The sequence below is a fragment of the Manacus candei genome, unplaced genomic scaffold, assembly GCF_025592945.1.
Source record: "Manacus candei isolate 608988 ecotype Guabito, Panama unplaced genomic scaffold, ASM2559294v1 h1tg000002l, whole genome shotgun sequence".
NCBI classification, from domain to species: domain Eukaryota; kingdom Metazoa; phylum Chordata; class Aves; order Passeriformes; family Pipridae; genus Manacus; species Manacus candei.
In genome coordinates this window covers 12,694,176-12,714,073 of record NW_026138050.1, presented here as the reverse complement: position 1 = coordinate 12,714,073, position 19,898 = coordinate 12,694,176, and the positions used below count along the sequence as shown (strand labels likewise).

Genomic DNA, 19,898 nt, shown 5'->3' with positions numbered 1-19,898 from the left:
ATTTTCTTTTCAAATAGTGGGTCAATATTGATGTTACAAAAGAAAATATGTATCTGCATTTGATTATAGAAGTGAAGATATAAGGAAGGATGGTTTTAAAAAAAGCTCTCAAATTTTGATATGAGTTAGAGTAATAAATAGTGTTATGGGACATTGTCCTAGAAAAAACACACTTGGTTTGATAGTTATGGAATGTAATCTTTACTTTCCATTACTGCTTTACAAGAGGGTTGGGAGGGGGAGCAGGAAATAATTGCAGGGAATGTTTTGCAATTAAAGGGAATCCGGTTTTCCAGGGGAATCTTAAGACTTTGCATTGCACAGCAGGCACAGTGTTTTTGGTCTCTTTGGGTCCTTCAGAATCATAGATTCAAGCAGCTTTTGCTTCCAGAAAATGGGACTGTCCTGTCCTGGCTTTGTCACAACAGAAAATGTGGTTCCCTCTGAGCCTTATGGAAGTCAACAATGTGGGGATCAGTAATGCAGAAGTTACAGCTCCTTAATCCTGAGAGGAATTCTTTGTTTGTAGTTTGTTTTGTGGTCTGGAGGCAGATAAATACCTTCCGTTCCTTTTCCTCACTGGTTTAAATATCCCAGATTAATATAAGGCAGGTGCCCAGTAAATGAGGTTTCTGTTTATAGAGCACCATTGCTGTGTTTGTTTGTCCTCTATTATTTGGGTGCGTGAGTGTTTCATTGTATTTAATTATGTCTGTGAGGCACAAGACAACAGTCAACATCTGCTCTATTGTTTCCCTGGTTTACAGATAGCTTTGATGGGTTATTAAACAATCTATTTTTCAAACACAAACAGGGAAATAAGCTGCACCCACATTATGTAATTTTGTAGAGGTACATTATGTAATTAGTTGTCTAGTGTTTGCACACTAATCTTTTATTTTGGTTGAATTTATGCTATTCCACTAAAAAAATATGTGATGGTCTTTGGCAGTTTTAATTTAATAGTGAGTTTCTATTTTCTATGTGGATTGAATTGATTTTTGTCACTACTAAATTGGTATTACCATGCATTTCATGTTGAAATAATACACCTGAGTTGTGAATGCTGATATAAAAATTAGAAATGTGTATTAATTTTCATTCGTAACTGAAAAGAGCTACTGATAAACTATTACTACAGGAGCATCGCTAGTTAACTTGGATTATTTTTGAGTAAAAGTTAATCTCTTACCAGAGCATCAGCTGGGGAAGGCAAGGCTCAAGATTTTACTCTCCCAGATCTTACTCAGGGCAGAACAGTCCTTAGTACTCCCTGGACAAGCAAAGTTGTACTGTATGAGCAGGGAGATGACTCAGTAGAACTTGACTCTTGTACAAATGGATTTCTTGAGGGAAAAGTGCTTGTTTATTATCTGGTTTTAATTTTGCTTTGTTTTGATGTACCTGTCAACTGTTTTAACTTCCTTTATGTAGCACTAATCTCCACTATACTCTATCTGGATGCATTAAGGTAAATCACTGAAAGATTTCAACTACACAGCATGTGATTGTTTTTTTTTGCCTCAAAATAAAATGTAGAAGAAAATGTTCCAGACACAAATGATGAACGGGTCCTAAAATTAGGCTTTCTGTGGCTTTTATCATTGCAGAAAGTCACCTATTAAAAATGTTTGAGAACATAATATTTTCACAGCTCCCAAGCTGCTGCTGCCTCCTGCTCTAGAGCTGCAGCTGGGTCTGTTTTTTACCACTGGACTTTTGAGGCCTTTGAAATGTTGGTAATGTAATGAGGTTGCCTTATGCACTAAGGTTTTTCCTTTGGAATAAAGTTGTTCAAAATCCTTTTAAGGTGAACTCTGCTCTGGTGAGACCCCACCTGCAGAGCTGCCTCCAGCTCTGGGGGCCCAGCAAAGGCAGGACATGGAGCTGTTGGAGAGGAGGCACCAGGATGATCAGAGGGATGAAGGGATGAGAGAATGGGGATTGCTCAGCCTGGAGAAGGGAAGGCTCTGAGGTGACCTAATTGTGGCCTTGCAGTACCTGAAGGGGTCAACAGGAAAGACGGAGAGAGAATATTTACGAGGGCATGGAGTGACAGGACGAGGGGGAATGGTTTTAAACTGACAGAGAGCAGGTTTAGATTAGATTTTAGAAATAAGTATTCTACTGTGAGGGTTTTGAGACCCTGGCACAGGCTGCCCAGAGAAGCTGTGGCTTCCCCATCCCTGGAAGTGTCCAAGTGGCCTTGGATGGAGCTCTGAGCAACCTGTTTTGGTGGAAGGTGTCCCTGCCCACAGCAGGGGGTTGGAACAAGATGATCTTTAAGTCTCTTCCAAGTCAAATCATTCTCTGATTCTGTGAATTACCAACTAAACTACCTCTTGTTCATAAAGAACTTTATTCAAAGGAAAAAACTGTATAATAAGCATAGTTACTTGGAAAAGTATGCATTGTTAACAGGTAGGACTGGTGTTTCAGGAGCTTGTTGAAATGTAATTTTGCAAAATGGTAGTAATTTTTTAGCACAGAATGAGATTTCTTCACTTTTTTTTTGTACAAGGGCTTGCTAGAAATACTTTGTGATCTCCCTCTCCCCTACCCATGTGCATCAGCAGCAAAAGATGTGAGCACAGAACAGGGATTTCGGATCTGTTCCTTCCAGTGTCAGTAAATGCTCCTCAATTGATTTGAAGAATTACACTTGAAGTTTTAACTTTCCACAAACATGACAAATGGAAACTAAAACAGGAATTTCTAACTACAGTTTCCTTAGAAACAAAGGATTCACAGGGTAATGGTGTTCAGAGAGAACTTGGTTTTCAAGGTGTTTCCAGAAACCCACTGTGGAAGGGACAAAGAACAATGATTTTATTTTTTTTTTCCTGTAATGTCTATTGCTAAGTCGTTTGGTAGGTTGTGTCTCTCAGGAACTGGTTATAAACAAACATGTGAGTTTGTGTATGACCAAATGAACCAAGCAGGCGTCTTCAAATGCGTGCCTGGGAATGGAGCATTCCCAGGATTTTTTCTGGCATCAGATTCAGGGATGGATTTTAGTGGATGAGAAAGTCAGGATTAGAATTTCTACTGGGGTAGATCAGTTTATTGACTAAAGTTGTTATCCTTGGCTTTGTTGTGCAATTAATGTTTTGTACAGTGTATGTGCATTTTCTATCATCGTTTTCTTGTATACTGTGCTTAAGAATAGTTTTAAGTGTTTACTTGCATTAAAATTGTACAGGTAGTGTGTGCCTGTTTCCTGAAGAAAATGAACTTTGAAACTGCTTTTTGAAAACTCTAAGGGAAAGCAAGTTTCAGATTTATGAAGGATGCCGAGTTAGAGGAGTCAGCATCTGACCTGTGATAGTGATGGGCACTGGTTATTCTCACAGCTTCACAAAGAATCAGGGCTATGGAGAACAAAATATTGCAGTGTTTTCTTCATATGACCTTAAAGGGCTAATTAGGGCTGAAGAGTTGAGGGTATCAGGAAATTTAGCTCTTTTACCATGAATGGGCAAACAGATCAGGAGATAACAACAGAAGTTGTTAGCCTGTAGTACTAGATCACAAAAGCATTCAAGAAAGGAGGCTGTGAAGGAGACCTATCAATAGGAAAAAAAAAATTGAGGTAATTATAAAACCTTTGAAAATAATTTCTACAAGAATTCACTAGTCCCAGTTGCCTCATTAGTTATCCTGAAGTCTGACAGTTCTGTGGAAGCAGCTGTGTAGTGCTTTTCTGTCAATACCAGAGAGATGTTCCAATAATAACATTTATAATCCAGATGTGCAAAACTTATGTCTGTCTTATGAACTTCCAGTGCAGTTCATGTTTGTTGAGTAACTCGAAACTGGTAGGGGATATTACATTTCTTGTTTTTATTTATTGCTGGTGTTCAGTAACATGTGTTTTAGTGTTTTACTTCTTTACTAAGCAGTATCAGATGTTTCATTTCTTCTGGTTAGGGACAAATAACTACTGAAAAAAAAAATTGAGGCAAGGTACAATGCTCTCAGTCAAAGAGTTTGAGTTCAGTTTCTGGTGTCTGATCCCCCTATGTTGCATTACAGGAGGATTGACAACATCTGATGTCTTAAGTGGAGATAACTTTCACTTTGTCTTATTTCTTGCAGCAATAAAAATCTTAGTAATATCCAACTAATACCTTTAACATACACTAAAGCACTGATTTCAATAAAAATAAAAATAATCCTCTTCTCTTGTCCTTCTCTGCACAAATTTGCACCAGTTCTTGGCTGGTGCTCCAAGGGCACTGACAAAAGTTGATTAAAACCTAAATGAAGGTGAGATTAAAAATCCTTTCATTATTCCCTTCAAATATCAAATGGATTCAACCAGAAGGAAAAAAGTTGGTAGGTGGGTGGCAGGAAAGGCTCTTACCATCTGGCACTGATATAACAGTGTTATGGTTTCCTGATCTTATGTGCTTATTCTACCCTCTTCTATTATTCTGACCAGTAGCATGATCCCTGTAGGGTTACGTTGTCCTGAGGAAGTTGTGAGAGATAACATTAAAAATCAACTATTCACATGGATTCGGTATCCACTGTGTTGCTGAAGAATATTTAGGACTGGAAAGTATAACGAATAAATAGAATATTTTTTAACAGGTCTTGGGAGAGGGGAGAAAAGAAAACACATGATGTGATTCTTTAAGGTGAGATCTATTTACTATATTATGAGGACGTTTTCTTAAAGCTTCACCCAGGGAATTTTGTTCTTTTACCTTGGTTCTTCTGTGTACTGGCTCTTTACACAAAGGTGCCCACAGAGAGAACCATAGCAATTCCACTGTGATTGACTCCTCTTCAGTCACAGATGCTCAGAGTGTGGGCAGAAAAGATGTGGCCCATGTCAGGAAAAGGCTCCTGTGCTGTGTGAGCTTTGCCTGGATAGGCCATGCCCAGCAGCTGCCTGTAAGACCGAGTTTAGGTGTGGTGGTTGAATTGCTGAACATGGGATTAACTGTGTCTTCAAACAGTTGCATTAGGAAATATCCATGAGACTGAATTGACTTCAGACATAAAGTAGCAATGAAGTTTAAAAAAGCTTTATTAACTTCATGGTATTCAGATTTGGAGGCACATTTTGTATCAACTGAGCTTTCTAATGCTTTCAGCCAAATCCTGCCTGCCTTAGATGCTCCTTGCTTGTAGCTCTTGGCTAAACTTCAGTACTTAGAGTATTGCCAGTGTCTTGAATAGATCTGAATTATGGCTTGCATTACATCTAAGGCCTTCAAGTCTTGATATTTTATCTCTGGAAAATATGAAACTTGTCACTTGTGAACAGAAATTCCCTCTGATCCCTTTAAAGACCTGTAGGGTCTTTATTATTTTGAGGTTTGAATGGGCTGTTACTCCAAGGCACCCTATGCTGGTTGCTGCAATCAAACCCTTGCAATTGGCATGGTAGGGTGCTTGAATGATGTATTTATACAGGCAGGAGGCAGGGTTTAATACCATCTCATGATTCACTGTGCAGTCCTATTAATATGAACTTCACTCGGGGGAATAAGTAGCTGTTACTTGTCAGCAAATCCTGAGTGTATTAAGGGGGTGAAGTTGTATTGAAAGATCCTCACAGTGATACTCTGCTGTTCCCAAGGGAAGCAAATGAAAACTGTGCTTTGATGAATAATGAATGTGCTAATTGGGGTCAAGAAGAAGTCATAGCTTCCTGTGATACCATAGTTAGAGTGGCCTGACCATGGCAATAAAGAGAGGTCAGTTTGACCAGATTTGGCAGTAAAAATATGTAATTATCTGTCATCTCTGTCATCTCCACACAACTAAAGCCTGATACACGGCAGTGATGGGCAGGTGGTTTATCTCTTCTACAATATAGTGTTGTATCCCTGAGATCCTCTTTTCTGCATGTTGGTTCCATAAGAACATGGCCATGAACTCACCCTGAGACTGCTTGAGTGCTCAAGTATTGGCAAGAATCCTGTGTGGAATAGATGGTGATCTCTGATGGCATTGCTTGGATGTATCACTAGGATTCATTAAGAGTGGGTATTGATTACACTCAGCCTGTTCCTGATTTGCAAGGAAGAGTATGTTTGTTGCTGCAGGTCTTTATTTGCAATTGAAAGTACCCTGAGGGGAAGATTACAGCCTGCTCTTACCTCTTGGCAAAACACATGCCTAAAAAAAACATGTTTCTTGGTCATCTTTTGCACGCAAAAAAGAAGGAAAAATGAAATATTTAGAAAGATATATGAAAGTATGATTCTAATATGTATTTTGTGAAAAAAAAATATAGCCTGACACTTTATTAAATAAAGATGTATGTGATATTTATCATTTGTGAAACTGGAATATGTACATAGTTTCAGTCTGTGTAACTGTGTGATATCAAACAAGCATGAGATTTGAAAGTGTTCTATGTTTCATACAAAATTTTCTAAGCTACTTAACTGCTTATAGATTGGAGGCTAATCTCAACTGTTTTAGAAAATGCAGATAATCTCAAGAGTAGAGCAGTGAAAGACATCTGAAGTAGCCTGGAGATGGGGGAGAGTTTGTTCCCAAAGAGGGCAACAGGGAAAATACAACTGATGTGGTACCCTGTCCAGCTGAGAGGAATTATGGAACAAAAGCCAGGATGAAACTCTGTAAGAGAGGGAAAGCAATGCAGTGCACTGGGACAGAGGAAACAAAGTGAAGAACTTGGTAACACACCTGCAGTGTTTGTTGTGAATAAGTACTAATGTCTGCATGTCCAAATCAACCCTTGGTGCTTAAAGCAAGAGATTTTTCCTCTGGTTTTACAGCTAACTTTTCTGAGTGATCCAGGACAACAGGTAGCACACAGAGAAACTCCCTTCACAAATGGAATTGTACAGGCCCATGGAGCTGCCATAAAAGTGACTTGCATCACCATGTGTGTTGCCCCAGTTTTTGTAGCTTTAGGAGACTTATTTTCTGTGTGACCCCTTGCAGTCTGATGTCATCTTCCTTCCTAGTGCAGTGCCCAGCACATTAAATAACTAAAGTTTCCAGATTGATCCTGCTTGAATTTTGACACAAATTCTGGCATAAAAATCTGGTTGTGATTTAGAATCTTGCTAATTGGTGTGATAGTGCAGCTGAGTCAAAAGGCACCTATAGCTCCTTGTTTGGTTTCTTAGAGAGTAGTTGTTCCCAGATTGCTGTCTGCTTTTGTGCCATGATATGTAGGGATGGTGACAGGCCCCTACATTTCTGTAGTAGCCAAAGGGAAGTCCAGCCAGAGAGCATCCCTTGACTGCAGCTTTAACCTGCTTCCTCTCTCTAGCACACATTTATCTCCTCTGTAAGTGAATGTGTTTTGTGACTCACTGAAGGGTAAATCACTCTCTCTGCTGTCAGGAGACAAATACATATCTCCAGCAATCTAGTCTGAAAGAACTGAAGGTTTCCAAGGATGTAGAGGTGGGCAAGGCTTGCCTTCAGGAGTTCCTGGAAAAGTGAAGCTAAGTAGGTGTGTACCTTTGAAATGTGTGTGTTCTTTTGTATTGCTGTCAGAGATAGTGATCTCCTGCAGCAGCCACAGTTCTCTTCTAAAGGAATTTACCACTGGACAGTCAGTCCATCCCTCAGTCAACGTTTCTGTGCTGGGTTCTGGCCAAGTGGAGGTTTAATGGGCTGAAAGAGAAACATTTATATGTGTTTTTAAGAAGTTTTATCTGATATCAGGCAATTTCAGGGGAAAGCATCAATGCCATTTCCAGCTTGTTTAGGAGGGGTAGGAGTGTAATATTCAAGGCAAAATGAAAAGTATTAATTGTTCAGTTGTTGGCAATAGGAGCTGGGGTAGGAACAGGCTGAAGTGAGCCCATGGGAGGTGATGACAAGTACTGTATAGTTGCTGAGGTAGCAAAAAGATGTGTTTTGGGGCAATGCAGGGAGCAAAATGAGAAGCAATCTTTGTCTAAGCATTCCAAAAGAAATGCAAAGTAAACATGCCATTCTTTAGCCAGTGAGATACTAGAGCAGTGCACAGTACTGACAACAGAAAAGAAAGTTTCAAGTTACTGATAGAAGAAGAGAAAAAGGATTGACTGTGTACTCAGACACCAACGTTTGCTGCAACGTTACACTTCAAGTGTTATAAGACCAATTGGCCTACAAGGTGAAAGCCTTGATTTTTCTAGAGCTATGAATAGTTTCCAAAATATGTTTCTGAAGTTTTTGTGTGAAGTGATTCTCTCTGAAGTTCTCATAGTCAGCAAGACTGTAACTATTTACCTTTATGTATCTTTGAAATCTCAAAAATTGCCATCATTTTATTTTTAGAAGAAAAAGGGAATAGTTGAACTTCAGTGGAACTGAAATGTTATTGGTTTCTGATTAAAAACTAGCAGCAGGTCAAGATGAACCTGGCTGATTCTTTCAGTGTGCTCCCAAGAGCTAATGTAATTGTTAAATGCTAATGTAATTTTTAAATAGAAACTTTAAGTTCTGAAGAAAAATCTATTAATTCCTAATGTACTGTATCCCACAAGTGTTCCACATACTTGAAAGTGATGATTTCTCTAAGTTGTAAACAGTTTCTATATCCTTATATATCTCTATCTTTTATCTATATCCTTATATCAATATTCTGTTCACTAGTATAAACAGAGATGCTTGGTAAACTCCAGCAACTCTGACTTCATCCACCACACTTGTATCAGTATGAGATCAGTAGATATCTCTGATTTGTATAGGTGATATTTTCTATTTTAAAAGTCACTAAAACATGCTGTATTTTGGTTCTGCTGTGATGTGTGATAGGAGCTGGCTGGGGAATTCATACCTGGCTGGAAAAACTCCTACACATTCTTCAAACTTTGCTTAGGAAGGTGGAACAGGGTGAGCAACTGAGGGCAAGGGTCAAGTCTGGATAGTGCTTCTGGAGCACTTGAAGAGCCTTTGGTCCTAAATGGCTTTTGCAGAAAGGTGGAAATAATCTTTGGAAGACAAGTAGTAGCAGTTATAAGTGTCACCAGATGTACTGGGGAGGGTGGGGGAAAATGTGCAGACCAAGTTTTTCTGTCCAGCAGTATTTCATTTAATGCCTGGGTCTGCTTAGCTCAGGCACTGCTGATCAATGGCAACTCACCCTCTCTTTCAAAGCATGTGTGCTGCTGGTGTCTGCTTAAACTTTCTTAGAGACAGCAATCTAAAGTTGCTGTGGATGAGGGAAATTATCAGGAGACTTGGAAACTAATCTGTCCTTTCAGTTTTGGGTTTTCCTTTACCAGAAAACCACTGAGAAACCTTAAAGAGAAAATGGAGAATAGGAAAGGTGGCCAGAAATAAGAGGCTTGAAGAAGAACTTAAAAGAAACAAATATGACATAGCATGGAGAGGGTGCCAAAGTGGTACCTGAATTATTTATGATCTGAGAGATGGGAAAGTTTCACCAGTGTTGGAAGGAAGTAGAAATTATTTGAAGTTCATTGGTGTCGTTGAGCATTTGCAAGAACTGTTGTGGTATTTTGAACTAGATACAGGCATTAAGAAGAATTAATTATTTGGCAGAAAGATGGTCTAAATAGATTACTTCTGTCAGAATCTGATTAGAGCATACATCATTGATTGGCTGATGACTGCATTGCAGGGATCTGCCTTTTCCAGGCATTGTGGCCCCAGGGAAGTTGCTAAAGTCTTTTTTTTTCCCTTTCCTTGAACCACAGCAAAACCTAAACATCTGCTTTTGCTTGGGGAAGTATTTTGGTCATTGTCTAATGTGCCATTTGCATGTTCTATGCAGGTGGGATCAAAACCTTGGCCTTTCTTGCATCGTTTTCATTTTTCTTGTTCTGCCCAAATGTGTAGCTCAGTTTTCAGGCATACTTCTGGCTTTGTTTCTGTCTCTGTGCATCCCTACTGTACAACAGTCTCCATTTCCTTCCCATTTGAAATGACTTCTTAGCAAGTCTTCAATAAAATTACTGTTAGAGCACCACTGTCAGTAACTTGAGTTCTGTGCTAAAACAGAAGATTGTTATATTAGACTGCTGGACCTGAAATACTTAATTATTTTGTGACCTTCTACTGCTACCTTAACTTGCTTAACCTATGCTCTCCACCTTTAAAACCAGCTTTTCATAAATAATACCTGCCTTTTAGCAAAATTCTGCAGAAATGAAACAAATAAGATTGCACATTTTATTTGTGCAAACTAGTGTTCATCTATTTTTCTTGTTCTTTCCTCCTCTCTCATTTTCGAAATGAATTTTCAAGTGCAGAAAATACATGAAAATTTTTAATTAAAAAGAAACAAAACAGGTTTTGGGCTGGAAAACCCAAAATTGAAAACCAAGGGCTGAAGACAACGTGGCCTGCATTAGCACACTGAAAATGGCTTAGCATGTATTTTTTATTTTTTTTCCTACCAGCATTATAATTTTCTAGAATGTAATGGAAGTGAAAGCTGTATAGTTGTTTAAAATAGATGATCTCCCCTTTACCACCCACACATATTCTTAATTTTTTTGCAGGGAGTAGGAATCCTGGAGTGGGCAGGAAGTAAGTGCTGTCACCTCCCCGTGGCTTCAGGCAGGTGATGGATGTGCACGGTCCTGACCATTCTGGTTTGTCCTACCAAAAATGCTTAACCTTTACCATGCTAAAATAAACAGACCTATCAGCTTATTTATTTATTCTAACACTATTCTGGCTCATTCTCTGAGTTCTCAGCACTCTTTGTGTTCAAATTTCATATATTCACTCTCTGAGTTCTCAGCGCTCTTTACGCTCAAATTTCACGTGTTCAACATATTCTTGCCAAACTGGAGTGACCATTAATGATGAACTGTAAAATAAGCCATATTTCCTTTTTTGTGTGACTGGGAGGCAGAGCACAAACGTGTTGGTACAAAGTGGTGAAGCTGCTGCAGTTGCACTGACGTGAGTTCAGAGCTTGGCACGGGGCAGGGACGTGAGTAAAGCTCTGTTTGTACCTCTGTGGTTCTGGTTCACAGAGGTCTGTGAGAACTTAGGTAGCTGGTGCACACATGGGACATCCTCAGAGAGCCCCCCAAAGAGTCACAGTTTGGCTTTGGAGTGCCATACTACCAGACTTTTAGAAGCATGTTTGTTACAGTGAGGCAAGCGAAGCGGCCTTACCTTAAAACAGGTAACTGCCGTTTATTTTCGAAGTCTGTTTTTCTATGTTACAATCTGCAATGTAGAAATTATAAATGCTTTTTAGACATGTGATAGTTTCATTGTTCTTGAATGTTTATGCTGCTTGCAAAGGACTGGAAGGGTCCTCCTGGGAGTTGCTGAGTTCAGACTACTATTGGCATCATATAATTGCCTGTTATAAGCCACCTTTTTTTGTTACTGTGTTTTGTTCTAGACCCTCATTAGCCAAGACCACAATACTTAAAAAAACCCCAAAACAAAAAACAAACCCTTGAAAAAAAATATTTTCAGCCTAAATTTATTCATAACAAGGTTTTTCTTGATTTTTAGAGTGTCAGGATTGTCCTTAGTTTAAACAGTCTCTTCCTCCTACTGTTTTCTTCCCTGTTCACAGATTGTTTTGCTGGGATAAACAAATCCACCTTAGGTTCCTGTTGCAGCATAGTTGTTCCATTCCCCTGAATACAAAAAGGCATTTCTCTACAACCATTTTATTTGAATTTGCCTTTTTTTTTTTTAAATGTGAATGAAGGAAACTGTATGCTAGTGGGAGAACCTCTAAGAAATCAGGAAATTAATTGAGACATAAAATTAATTAAGAAATACTTCTAATTTGCATCACACTAGCAGCTCAAATTCTTTAAACAGATGCAATGAGATCCTGCTTTTCTTCCTCCTGAGTTTAGATCTGCAGTTTCTGTTATTAGCAGAATCATGATCTTGTGTTCTGTATTATTGAATTTCATCCCATTTCTATTAATGCAGCCCATAAGGTTTAGCAGTTCTTTCTATGTAATATTCTTATCCTTTTCAGTCTTGAGAGTACCTTCCAAGTTTGTGTCATCAGGAAATTTCATCAGCATGTTGTCTTGTGCCAGAATAATTAAAGAAAATGTGAAAGAAAAAAAAAAAATCTGTCCCAAAACAGATCACAGAAAAGCTTCCCTTAAGCTCGTGCTTCCCTGTACAAGTCTTCTCCTTTAGGTTTTCTAACATCTTATCAAATACATACCTGCTGAAACAAAAAACCTGCTGGGGATTTTACAGAGCAATTTAACAGTCTTATTTATGTCAGTTGTCCCACTGAAGTCATTTGAGTAAAGCTTGCAGTATCCATTTTATAATCTCCATTCCTGGGTGAAAGAAATCTTTCTCTTCAAATGCAGCTCAGTCTGCTAGATGAAGCAATTAGGCGGTAGTTAAAATGAAGTTGTGGATTTTTTTTAAGAAATTAAATACTTTTGGGTGAGTTGTCACTGCAACTCACTTTGTAATATATACCTTTTGTTTATGTATTTCTGTGTGAAAGTTCACAACTGGTTTTGTATCGGAATTGATGAAAACCTTTTGAAAAAAATCCTACTGCACTCTTAATAATTAAACTGCAAGGCTCTCAATAAGAAAAGAGCAAGAAATCAGATTTACACCCGAGCCCAGTGAGATAACCAGTGTGAACAGCATTATCCCCAGCAGAAAAGTGAAGCGATTCTGTAACAGGAGATGGAGTTGGGTAAACATCCCTCCATCATGTGACAATCGCTGTCCTCACTGGCAGTGTCTCCAGAGAGCATCCCAGAGGGTCACAATTCAACAGCTAAAGTTAGAAATGGTCGAAGGCTGAGAGAAGCAAGGGCCAGCCTGCAGCTGCTGAGGTAGATTTGTGACTCCTGCACCGCGGCTGCCGTGATACATGAGAATCAATTACTGGGAACCTTTCACGATGGTCAAAATGTGACATTAAATAATTGAGTATCACATCAAATCTTGTCTGCAATTAGTTATCTGGGAAAGTAATTATGCAACAAAATCAAGGAGCTGAAATTAGTGGTGTGAAGCACCCTGGTTATTCGAAGACTGTAGGAGAAGATTTTTTTTATGTATTTTTTTTTTCTTGTAACATGAAGCTGTAAGTACCTGAGTAATTCCTTGTTGAAATAAAAAACTAGTCTTGCTCAACTGTAATTCTTGTCATTAGCCATATCTGCAATCAAAGATGCATTCCACGTGAAACAGGTGTTAATGACTGAGTTTGTTTTGTCTAAAGTAAAAATTAGCTGTGGAAGAGAATGTCTTGCAAGTAGTATGTTTAAAATCAAACCTGTTTTCTTTAGGGAGGAAAACAACCTAAATTTCACTCTTTTTGTCCCTTACATTCTTAGTGTAAGTTGAATTGGAGGACAGATTTGAAATACTCTAATGGGCAAATTTGGTCTTTTTGAAATAGTTATATCAATGTAACAACATAGATGTGAAAGGTTAGAAAAGCCATTAAAATATAATTTACATTTGTAGAAGTAGCTAGCTTGTATTAGTTAGCTCAAATATTCAAAACAAACAAGGAAAATACAATTAATCAAAACAGGGTATGTACCCAGTGTGACAGACTTAAGTTTAAACACTCACATGAATATTGTTTAACAGCTTATAAATACAGGGAAATGTTTACTTATGCAATCATGATAAACCTGATTATTTTTAAAATGGCTTCTAATAGTAACTGTTGTCATGTATATGCCAGAACTGATAGGAAAATTAATTCTAATTAGTAGACCTGTGTACAGAATTTGATCTCTATATGTGTAGTACTTGAAAATCTGAACTGATAAAGAGTAGTAGGCTTAGTCATGTTACTTAAGCTGGTCCCAAAATAGCACCTTCCTTTTTTGGTAGAGTTAGGTTTGCAGCTGTTGTCTCTATCTGTTGTCTCTGAAGAAAATTTTAACATTTAAGAGTTGCTGACGTCAATTTTTTTCTTTTTTTTACAGCTGATGTGGGCTTTGCCCCTGACAGAAGTTATTTGGTTCTAGCTCTGAGTTTGGAAGAAGTTGGTATATAGATTTTCCCCTAACTTTCAATTGATGTGTTTAGCTTTAGTTGGGAGTAATACTATCACTTAAACCATGTTGTCGTCTCAAGGAGTTTTGCTACATCCCTATGGAGTGCCCATGATTCTGCCGGCAGCACCATACTTCGCTGGACTTGTTCAGGTAATGCAAGGCCGCTTCCAACAAGCAACTTAACTCTAGTGCACTTAGAGCAATAATTGGAATTTTTATGGTTGAGAAAGCAAACACTTTTAATACAGGCAAAAGCTCTCGTGTAGTCAGTGGGAAGACAGTAGGAAATCAAAAAGATGGATCACCCTAATCTGTGTATTGACATCTCTCATGGCTGAATAAATGGTGTAGTTGAGCTATATTTGCTTGTATTGATTTGTCTGCTGTTTAACATTCATGCCTTTGCTTCACGAGGTTGACCACAGGGCAGAGGATTTGCTATCCATTCCAGGTTTCTGAGGGAGTCAGCATTCCCACGGCAGGTCATAAGACAAAGTAACTTACCATGATGTGTTTAGGTTAAGTGTTTTAGCACAGCAAATAGGAATAGTGTTAAATGTGCATTAATTCGTATGTTATGCGTCACACAGGGTTTGTGTTTTTGTGTGTGTAGAAAAATATCACCTGCACAGAATATTTATACACATCCCATTAGTTCTTTTGAACCCTCGAAGTGTAAGATCTTGCTGCAGGGCGAGAGCTCTGTATTTTAGAAGTTAACTGGCAATTACTAGATTGTTGTTGTTGTGTTGTCTGCTTTTGATTTGATTTTATTTTTATCAAAAGGTGGTACTACTGAAGTTTCTGCTGTTGGACTTAGGATTTTTAATAGATTGTGTAGACGCTAATTAAGCAAAAAGTATCCTGTTGTTTACAGAATTGGAAGACATCAAGAAAGAATTCAAATAACATTTCCAAGCATTGACAAAATGAAAGGAAAGGTACCTTGTGACCGTAGGTAGATATTATGCATTAACAGGGTCAAGACATGAGGGCTTCTCTGTGCTGTGCTAGTGATGAGTCAAATGAACTGTGAGGAGGAGGGAAATTTTTATTATGCTCCTCTACTCCAACATTTTGCTGGCAGAGAGGGGCAATCGCAGCATGAAACAGGTGCTTTTCCATACAGGTCCCTTCAGTAATCAAAGGCTGTGAGTTATGATCTTCACTTCAGGCTTGATATCAGACACATAAGTCTAAAATAGAAATACAGCATTGCACAGTGGCCATTATCAGCTATTGAAAAACTGTGCCTTCTGAGGTGTGCAAGCTGGTGCTATTTTTTGTGCAGTGAGACATGGGAGCACGTCTGAACACATCAAGCAGGCCTTGATATCCATTAGAATTTGGGGGTGAAGGTCGGACGCTGGAGCTCAGTCAGCCCCTGTGCCATCCTGTCCAATAAATAATTACAAGCAAATCGTGCCTTTCACTCTATGCTGATTGATGTTGAAATTGCTTTTGAAAGTTCTCATAAGTTCCTGTTATAGATTAAGTGCCGGTGTAGGAAAAATAACTGCACCCAACTGAAATGGGTGAATGTAATCAGGTTTAATGGACTCGAGAGCTTGTTGGGAATTAAATAACTATTGATTTGTTGGAAAGTTGCTGTCATTACAAAATGCCACTCTGGACGCATTATCCAAGCAGATAGATTAGAAGAAAGGGCCCTTTGAAAATTGGGGATGCCTTATTTCAATCTTTTTCCTTTCCTTTCTTTCCTTAGAAAGATATATCCAGGCCTGTTCTACTCCTTTAGCGTAGATCTAAAATAGTCAAGCAATAGGAACGGTTGAACAACAAAAAAAATAGGTATGTTTACAGGTACAGTTGGAAAGTGTTCATCATGTGGATACTTCTCAAGTCTCTTGTCTTCTCTCTCTCTCTCTAATGTCAAACCTGAAAATTGCATTTTAGAAAGAAAGCACATGTTTGAGTTACTGTCTTAGTGAGCAAACTACAGGATTAAATGGCTTGACCACTTCTTCCCCCCCCAAGTTTTTAATTACATTGGCAGTATCTCTGGTCAGCTTATGACACCAGAATGCTTATTGTTTGTCTCTTAGAGTAAACCTAAGTATCCAAAATAAATAATGCAAAGGACACCTGATAGGCATATTTATATCATCCTCTTCTGAGCAGTAATTACATAACATTCAGTACTTTAATGGAAATTTTTGTTCAAAAAGTATGCCTTGATAAACTGATTATGCAAATGGGTTTTTTTCTGGGTTGCAGGTTGAGATCACAACCTTGAAGTATTTTTGAATATGAGGCAGTTTTAACATTTTATGGGCTTATAAGATTGTAGTTGACTTACTTGCATGGATTTCTACGGAAAATAGATGTATTTCTAATTAGGGATTCCCCATGATTTCCAATTGGTTATATTCCTAGATTGCATATGAAAACAGTGTAGAGTATTGCTTAGAGATTTGGGGGACTGCTTTGGGGTTTTGTTATGTTTTGTGTTGCATGATCGAGCAAGAGTGTGCTCAGATCTCCGTGGAGGAATGTTAATCTTCAGAGGTTCTACACCTTGAGGAGCTGCATATTATTTTCCTTAGTGCTGTGCATATGCAGCCTGTTCCAGCCTCTCCTCCTAAACTGATCAGTAAACTCTGTCATACATACATGCTTGCTTTTGTCACACTGGCTTGTTACGGACTCCTGGGATGTGTGAGTCCTGGGATGAACAAAAAAAGGGCAGATACCATGGGTACATCTCTGAAAACACCTTATATGAGCAACCATATGCATTTCCCCAGTTGCATGTGTTCTATTAAGAAGCTTTGTCTTCCTCTTACTGAGATCATATGTTTGAGCGAGATGGTGGAAAAGGAAATGCATGTGTTCTTGGAGAGAGAGAAGGTCCAGGGCTACTGAGGTGTTCAACTATAACTTGCAAAAACTAACTTGCAAACTTAGTTTTATTTTCCAATAAGTAAATATACCCTAAAAAAAACCTTATTAGAATGATGGTGCTATTATTGCCTATGATGTATTAACACATTTTTAAATGAGAAAATGTTCTTTTCCTCTTCCTTGCTTCTCCTGGGTGAAACTGTAGGAGTAAAAAAAAAAAAAAAAATCACATGAAAGTACAAATGATGCATAAATAGCATGATGCCTCATGTGGGTGGGGAGATGTTTTCTGCCTTGGCACAGAGGATGTCCTGGTGGCTTCCTGGGCTGTCACAGGACCCGAATGGGCACTGCAGTGCAGCCCCTGTGTGTGCTGTGGGCAGCAAGGCCTCCGCTGGGGCAAAACTATCCTGCTGTTTGTCCTGGCAAGGGAGGTAAAAAAAAATGTCATCCAGGATTAAGTGTCAATCCAGTGAAAGGCTTCTTATCCTGCCCTTGGTCCCCATCCCAGTTCTGTCATTTGATTCCCAAGGGGGAGCCCGTATGTCCGGATGAGCGGGGAAGTCACTGGGGTGTCCATGGAAAAGGTCCATGTGCACTGGCCAGGGTGTGGGAGCATGGCCCTGCTGCCAGGAGAAGTGGCTGTGTGCTCCTCCACCATCTCAGGGTAAACCTGAAACCAAGGGCCATTTATTTATCATTAAAATTACAAAGTGCAGCATCGAAAAAACTGTCTCGCAATTCATCGAATATTGTGTTTTGTTAAATAATAACTTAAAGGGCTCCACATCTTTCATGGCTCTGAGTGGTTCAGGCATATAAAATCTTTGCAATTGCTCTGGTTACTTGGAATGTTAGGTTTATGAGAAAATATTTTAAAAACGCATGAGCAATATATAACACTAATAATGGATGCTAAATTATTTATTACATGGCTGGTTTGGGTGGTTCAATTTCCATTTAGCAGAGAAAAAAGGAATTCATAGGCATTATTATAAAAATTATTAAAGCTGAAATTTCTTAGACCTTTCAGTAAACTGGAAAGTTCTAAATAGACAGACAGTTCTATTTAACACAGAATGTGCCACTTAAATATAAAGGTGGGATTATATTTGAATATGGTCAGTAATTTTTAAAGTATACTTTTATTTTAACATAGTGACCAGAAAAGCTCTAAGAGTTTTGAAGCTTTAATATTTTTATTGTTAAAGATTTCAACCAACTAAGCTAAAATCTTTTCATTTGCTTCTTTATCTATGTGGTGGTGAAGGGGAGGGTGGAGAAAAAAGCAGGAAATAGAAAGCTATCGAGGTAACTATTTCAATAAACAGGGAATTTCTGTGCTTTTAAATACATCATTCTTAAGTTTAAATTATTCTTAAGATATTTATATTTTTTTCTGTGCATCTGATTTTCCATAACTGGTTAACTAGTGTGTTGGACTGACAACTGGAAATGTGGTAATCTGGAGACAGCTCCATTTTATTTTAGGGCTGAGAGAATTGCCTAAAATATGCTGTGAAAAGTAGTGGTGCAAACTTATCACGGTGCCATCACTGTACCCATCTGGAAAATCCTTGGTTTACTGCTGTGTTGGGAAGTGCTAGCAGGGAGTGCACGCAGAATATTTGCAGATGCTGCTGTGTGAGGCTACCTGCAAAATCACACTTGCTTTCTGGCAATCCAGTGTTGGAAAATGCCATGGATTTGTTGTGACACCTTGCATGAAAAAGCTTTTGTAATTTAGTAGGTTTTATTTGAATAATGCATTTGAAATAGCAGTGATGAGAGGTTTTAATTTTTCCTTCCCGTGTTGCCTGAAGTGGTGTATAGTTGTTTCTGTTGGGTTTAGATTATGATCTAGTGGAATGCAGTGTGTAATTTCTGTTTACATTGGCTGAATTGCCTCTTTGAAGTGCAGTAAGTAGATGATTTACCTTAGATGCAGATTTATTCTGGCTTGATTGTGTTGTTCTGTCTTTGCAAGTGATAAGGGTCTCTTATTACTGGTACTGTACTCCCAGTGCTTTGTGAGTGGAGGTTGAATATGTTTTACTACTGCAATCACTTTTCATCTGAATGTGTATCTTGTTTTGGTTTTGAGGGAGTATATGTAACATTTCTTCTCTGCCTGAGACTTGCTAAGTGTTTTCTCCCTTCTGTATTGGAAGAGCCTTTAACAGATGTAAAGTGGTGGTATTAGTGATGAATGTAGTCTGTGTTACTTTGATAAATGAAGATTTTTGTAAGCAATGTTTAAATCTCTGGAAATCATGGAATCATAGAATTGTTTCTTGGAAAAGAGCTTTAAGATCATCAAGTCTGACCCTTAACCCAGCACTGCCAAGTCCACCATTACTTCATGTCCTTAAGTGCCACATCTATGCTTAATTTTTAATTTACCCTTTTTAAATACCTCCAGGGATGATGACTCAACCGTTTCCCTGGGCAGCCTCTTCCAGTGCCTGACAACCCTTTCCTAATATCCAGTTTGAATCTCCCTTGGTGCAACTTGAGGCCATTTCCTCTTGTCTTGTTACTCTAGAGCAGAGTCTGACCCCCACCTGGCTCCAACCTCCTCTGAGGAGTTTGTAGAGAGAGGGAAGGTCTGGCCTTAGCCTCCTTTTGTCCAGGTGGAGCCCCACCAGCTGCTCCTCATCACACTTGTGCTCCAGACCCTTCCCCAGCTCCCTTGCCCTTCTCTGGACACGGCCCAGCCCCTCAATGTCTTTCTTGTCCTGAGGGGCCCAAAGCTGCTCCCAGGATTGAAGGTGCCTCAGCAGTGCCCAGCACAGGGGACAGTCACTGCCCTGGTCCTGTGGCCACACTATTTCTGATCCAAGCCAGGTGCCATTGGCCTCTTGCCCCCCTGGGCACACCTTGGGCTCGTGTTCAGCCACTGCCACCAGCACCCCCAAGTCCTTTCACTGCAGCCACTCTGCCCCAGCCTGGAGCTGCAGGGGGTGGTTGTGACCCAACCCAACACTTGACCTCATGCAGTGGCCTCGACCCACTGATCCAGCCTGTCCAGATCCCTCTGCAGAGCCTTCCTGCCCTCCAGCAGGTGGACATTCCCACCCTGCTCAG

At 39.2% G+C, this 19,898-nt stretch overlaps 1 protein-coding gene across 27 annotated transcripts in view; it reads left to right on the top strand.

The window, feature by feature from the left end:
• Positions 1–19,898, top strand: part of RBFOX1 (RNA binding fox-1 homolog 1) — a 1,149,451-nt gene that overhangs the window by 895,546 nt on the left and 234,007 nt on the right. For 2 of the 27 annotated variants that reach the window (XM_051795332.1, XM_051795434.1), the window contains exon 1: positions 13,773–14,096. The exons of 23 other annotated variants lie outside the window; for them this stretch is intronic. In XM_051795332.1, coding sequence (XP_051651292.1) covers positions 14,010–14,096 — 87 coding nt within the window. In that variant the 5' untranslated portion in view covers positions 13,773–14,009. Of the gene's footprint in view, positions 1–13,772; positions 14,097–19,898 lie in introns of those variants that run through there. 2 more of the 27 variants (XM_051794545.1, XM_051794478.1) reach the window with 2 other exon arrangements.